Source organism: Ziziphus jujuba, chromosome 10, assembly GCF_031755915.1.
Source record: "Ziziphus jujuba cultivar Dongzao chromosome 10, ASM3175591v1".
NCBI classification, from domain to species: domain Eukaryota; kingdom Viridiplantae; phylum Streptophyta; class Magnoliopsida; order Rosales; family Rhamnaceae; genus Ziziphus; species Ziziphus jujuba.
In genome coordinates, this window is record NC_083388.1 from 6,164,697 (window position 1) to 6,170,646 (window position 5,950).

General features: G+C 35.6%; 1 protein-coding gene across 1 annotated transcript; it reads left to right on the plus strand.

The window, feature by feature from the left end:
* The first annotated feature begins 3,086 nt into the window (after nucleotides 1-3,086).
* LOC132799749 (uncharacterized) lies at nucleotides 3,087-5,012 on the plus strand. Its single transcript, XM_060812262.1, has 2 exons — nucleotides 3,087-3,217; nucleotides 3,777-5,012. The coding sequence occupies exon 2, from the start codon at nucleotides 3,781-3,783 to the stop codon at nucleotides 4,789-4,791; it is 1,011 nt and encodes a 336-aa protein (XP_060668245.1). The 5' UTR covers nucleotides 3,087-3,217; nucleotides 3,777-3,780; the 3' UTR covers nucleotides 4,792-5,012.
* The last annotated feature ends 938 nt before the right edge of the window (nucleotides 5,013-5,950 follow it).

Here is a 5,950-nt window from a genome sequence, read left to right on the forward strand (position 1 = left end):
CACCTGAACTGAAAATAACTGAAGCTGTGTGCTTTCCAACCCTTTTACGGGAAGCTTATCAACATTTGGGAAGCTAAGGACTAAAAATGCAATTGAATCGTCAAATTTTTTGTTCTTTAGGTACTCTCCCAACTCAACAAATGATTTCACGGTATACCAATGTTTATCTCTAGATGCAATCTCTATAACAACATCACGAATGATATCATGCAATTTAACTTCAAGAACTTTTCATATTTTCAACGAACGTTATCACCCTGTCTATTGCCTGTTCCAAATTAGTAATGTCTTGAAACACGCCCAAACCAATATCGTATCTCAACAAGATGATAATATCTATGTTTGCATCTTTTGGAAATAAACTACAGAGCAACAACAATGATTTTGCTTCTTCGCTTTGTAAAAAATTGTAACTCATCTTCATATTAAAGTACACTTTTTCATGCATTCCTCTAATGTTATTTGGATTAGATATTCTTAGCTCATGTAAGGCATTTTACCAAATAGTACGGCTCCTCTTTCTCAATGCACTTGCTATGGATGCAATCACAAGTGGTAAGCCAGCACATTTTTCAACAATTTGGATTGCCAAAGATTGAAACTCAATTTTTTCAACTAAATCATCACCTACAATTTTTTTTAAACAAGTAGATTGATTCACTTTCGGATAAAATTCCAACATGGAAATTTAGACCCCCATATCATCAGATAACACATCTTGAAACCTAGAGGTCAGTAATATCTTGCATTGCTTCTGATCATTCCCAAAAGATATTCCAATTCTATACAGGAAATGTTCTTCCAAAACATCATCTACAATTATAAGGATCTTTGTTTCTTCACCCAATCAATGTCTTAGTCAATTTGCTCTTGCAGATAAGTTTTTCTCATGGAACTCCATTCCAAGATTATCTCCCAGTTCTTGTTGAATATTTTCATAACTTAGGTTTTGTGATACAGTAGTCCAAACTACCTCACTTAATAGGTTTTCTTCCATTGCCTGCCTTGCAACTTCTTTAGCCAACATGTTTTTGCCAACACCTGCCATCTCATACATCCCAACCATCATGGTATTAGGATCTCTAAATGCCTCCATAATTCTCCTCAAAGTCAACTTTCTTGATTCGAACACCTCGTAGCCTTTGGTTTCGATTGACCTTCTTTGAATGGGACCGTAAGAAATTTTTTGGAACTTCTCTGATTCTTGAATTTTAGCAACAATATTCTTGGCCATCTTTTTTGCTTTTCTGCTTAGTTGATGCCATGAAACCAGATTTAGAAATGCCCCATTTAAGCACCTACTAGTAGTACTTGCTTGGCCTTGGTTTGCTAAGAAATCCATAGCCTCATCAATGACACCACTTACTCTACTCAGCTGGACTTCCAACATCAGTTTCTATTTCTTCACCTTTTCTTACAGCCTCATCAATGGAATGTTGCAGCCTATCATTTGCAAGCTCCAATGGCTGAATTTTGGTTCTGAGTTTCTCAATGATACTTGTATAGAAAAATAGATACCTAATCTCTCGACCAACTAGGTGAAAAGTGTACTCACTAATTTTTGCAACAAGCTCATTAATAACTAATTCCATGCTTTGATTTGCTTCCAATTTATTATTCTTCTAGCCGTTCTTCCTTTCAAAGCTCGCAGCTAGCCAGCTCTCTCTCTCTCTCTCTCTCTCGCTATCTATCTCTGTCTTTCTCTTTAATGATCTAAAACAAATTGGAACAATCCCCAGTACAAGCTGGAATGCAAAGGAAGTGGAATTAATAATGGTACCTAACCTAACACAAGCTTTAGATGAACATATATATAGAAAGTTAAACTAAAATTTAATGAGAATTAAAATTCAACCAGAGCAAGTAAAGACAAATCAAGGAACAAAAGTAAGCATATAAAAACAGCACAACAAAACAAACAGGGCGGTAATATGGAAGAAGAACGGGCTGCTGCTTGCCTGAACCTTGATTTTGCTTAGGTCATGGAACCCTGAACCTCCTTGCTGATACTGAGTGATTGCATATATACAAGAAGTTGAATGTTATCAGATTTTATCTTATGGATAACTTTTTAACGAAATATGGTGATGTAACACTTTTGATTTTCCGGAAACTTTGTATTGAAACATGGTTAGGTGCCATGTCAATGTCTCTTGCACTAACTACAAAGAGACAAATAAATACTTGTCAAAACCTACGCTTTTCAAACCCAATTAACACGCTGCATTGAAAATTGAAAATTTACTCTACTTCAAGCAAGAGTATTTATTAATCATTGGGGTTGCGCTCTTGACCAATATGCATAAGTTACCTTGACTCCAATAATATCTTTACACCGTTTGTAAAACACTAGGCAACAACCAATCAATTGGCGAAGCTAATAGAAATTTCTTGTTTTTACTTCATTTTTTTCTCATTCAAATTCAATGAAATCCATAAACATTGAAAAAGCCCAATAAGTCGCAAATATGATTTTGTTGTCTTTATGAATTCAAAAATGAAGCCCAAGTCCAAAAATTACTGGACCAAATCGAGGTGTGGCATTTTTTATTTATTTATTTTTTTTCCCTAAAGGACCAGTGTGGAATATATGTATTGTTCAAATGGGCAGGGTCATACCCTAATCTTTAGGCTTCAATTTATTTATTTATTATTTTTTTCAGTGGACCAGGCGAATTAATTAAATTAATTTATTTTTACTTATTTTATGGAGGTTTTTTTTCATATATATTAGCTTATTATATCAATTTGTTCAAGTAAACAACCAGTTTTAATTACCAAAAATGTTAACTTTCTGTGACAAAACTTTACCGGACGGACCATTGAGCAAATAAATCCAATCCAAAGCTTTAGCCAATACCCAAAGTATGTTCTCTAAGTCAAAAGCCCAGCCTATTGTGGCCATTTGGTTATTGATGTGAGTTCTGATCTGAGCCCTTCTAATGAAATTGGGTTTTTCCCATAAATAACCACCTTACAACTCCATTTTAGAAAAATAGCAAAATTGTTTTTTTAAAAAAAACTAGCCACCTTGGGACAAAAATACCCTTGATAAAATTGAAAATTACATAAAAGCTTTCCTTTCTTCTACACAGCCGTTCGTTCGTGGGGGTGGGGTTTATACAAAACTGTTCGTGGGGTTTCTCTAAACTCTTTGCATCTCATCGCCTCTCACTTTCATTTTTTTGTATTTTCTCAGATCTCAAACTAAAATCAGGTAAAAATTTTATCTTTTTTCTTATTAGATGAAAGTAAGGAAATATGTATTTTTTTTGTTTTTTCTCTTTCTATTTTTTCTTGTAAGTTTTATTAGTTTAGGGTTTTTTAAGCTTTTTATTTGATATGGGTATGCAAGAAATTGATTTATGAGACGTTCTATGTGATTTTAAAGATACTTTAGGTGGCATATGGTTTGAAAATGGGAGAAATTTTGTGTAAAATTGAAAAATCGCGAAAAACAGTAAAAACGGAGGAAATTTGGCGAAAAAGATGAATTTCCGCCAATTTCCTCCAGTTTGTCAGTTTTCGCAAATTTCCGCCAATTTTCTGCCAATTTTCCGCCAGTTTTCCGCCATTTTTCCGCCAGTTTTCCGTCAGTTTTCCGCCAGTTTTCCGCCAATTTTCCGCCAGTTTTCCGCCAGTAGGAAAAAGCTATATTTGGCCCGAAAAAAAAAACAGAATCAACTTTTTTAATACAGTTAATATGTTTGTTTAATATTATTCAAAATTTTATATATTTATTGATTTAGTTTAACGTTATTCATTTAATTTTGTAGTCAAATGGAAGATGATGACATTGTAATTGCGGTTTTATACAATGGAACATTGGTACAAAATGATAGTGGTGATTGGGAATATCGAAATGGTAAAAATGTAATGGTTTCCGTCGGCAAGAGATGCACAAAATCAGAGTTAGAGGATGAGATTTTCAATTCTATTGAGATAGATCGAAATGAATATTTTCTAAAGCTAAAATGGATATATGGACGATGTGCAGAAAAGTTGGATCCTACAGAAATACGATGTGATAGGGATGTAAAATGCTTTCTTCAAGAAGTGAGGAATGGAGGGATGACAATGATGCGGCCTCCATTGTATGTTGAGGTGATTTCAAAAGTTGAACATGTATGTAGAAATGTTCATCAAACAGCATTTGCTTCGGATAGTGGGAGTAATCTTCATTCTTTTTCTTGTCCTCCAATTGGCGGTCGTCTACCACAAGCTTCCGGTACTGAACCAATTCAGGCTACATCTCAGGAAATTATGGTTCAAGAAACTCAGTTTAGAGATCAAGTTGATGTTCGTGGGGGGGCCTGGACATCATTTAACATTCACGAAGGAGTTGATGTTGGAGGTGACTATGCTGAACGGTTTCCTAACGACGAGGAGTATGAGCAGTTGCATCATATTGATCATGATGAGAATTACAATGCAGCAGGGGATGATGTTGGTCATAATGATGTAGATTTTGATCATGAGTTGCCGGATAATGATAATGATATACATCCTGAAATGAACAATGAAGGAGTTGATGATGTTAGGGTTCATCGTGCTACAAGTGACCACATATCATCGAGCAACAAAAGTGGTTCTATGGCCATATTTTCGTCAAAGTTCACTGGCTGTGAGATCATAGTAGTTGAACAATTATTTCGCAACAAACGTGACCTACAGAATATATCCTTTGGCTTTCGGCATTGGAGATGGAGAGAACGAGCAAGCATATACATGGTTTTTCCAAAACCTGAAGGATGCCATCGGAGATTTTCCAGATTTGGTGTTTGTGAGTGATAGACACCCCGCTATTGAAAGGGCATTACGCAAAGTTTTTCCCAATGCATACCATGCGTTGTGCACGTACCATATAAGCAGAAATATTAAAGCAAATGGACATGCGAAAGATGAATCAATAATACAATGTTTCATGCTCGCAGCTAGTGCATATTTGGTTGAAGATTTTGAGTTTTATATGGGGCAAATTGAGGCAAAAAACAGTAGAGCTGCCCAGTACATTCGATCATGTGACCCTACAAGGTGGGCATGTTCTCTTTGTCCATGTAGAAGGTACACTATCATGACCACCAATATTGCAGAAAGCTTGAATGGCATTCTGCTAGATGCTAGAGAGATGCCAATAGTAGCATTAATAGAGCACATACGGGATTTACTGCAAAGGTGGTTTTATGAGCGACGTACTGCAGGTGCAAAATTGACAAAGCCTGTGACTGACCATATGGAAGAGCAACTCAAACTACGAAATTTGGAGTCCATCGGACTACGTGTGAAAGCCATTAATATGCATGAATTTCTTGTGGAAGGTGGGAGTTTGAGGGGTACAGTTAATCTCCAATCAAAAACATGCTCATGCAAAGTCTTCGATCTTGATCAATATCCTTGTGATCATTGTATTGCCGCTTGCAGAGACCAAAAAATTGCTCCTTATGGCATGTGTTCTCATTACTACACCGCGGATGCATATCGTGCAGCTTATGCTGAGTCCATTTATCCTTTGTTAGATGAAAAACAGTGGCATGTCCCGGATGACGTGGCAAGTCGCATTGTTCTTCCACCAAGATGGACACGTAGGCGAGCCGGTAGACCAAGGATGCAACGCATACCATTCGAAGGTGAAGATGTTATTGGACGTAGATGTAGCCGATGCGGTGGTGTTGGACATTATAGGCAGAGATGTACGAATCCATTGTCTTATGCTTCGAATTAGAAAGTTTTAATTTAGTGTTATGGTTTAATATGTTTTGATAATTATTTCATATCTTTTTTTTTTTTTGAATTTAATCCTAAATGAAAAGATGCTTTCTGGAATTGATTTTCAATCTTTAGTTTACATATCATTTTATGAAATGTCCAAATGATTTTGAAAATAAAAACAAACATATATCAATTTTATTTTTATTTAAAATGGTTATTGATTTTAAATGTCACTACATTT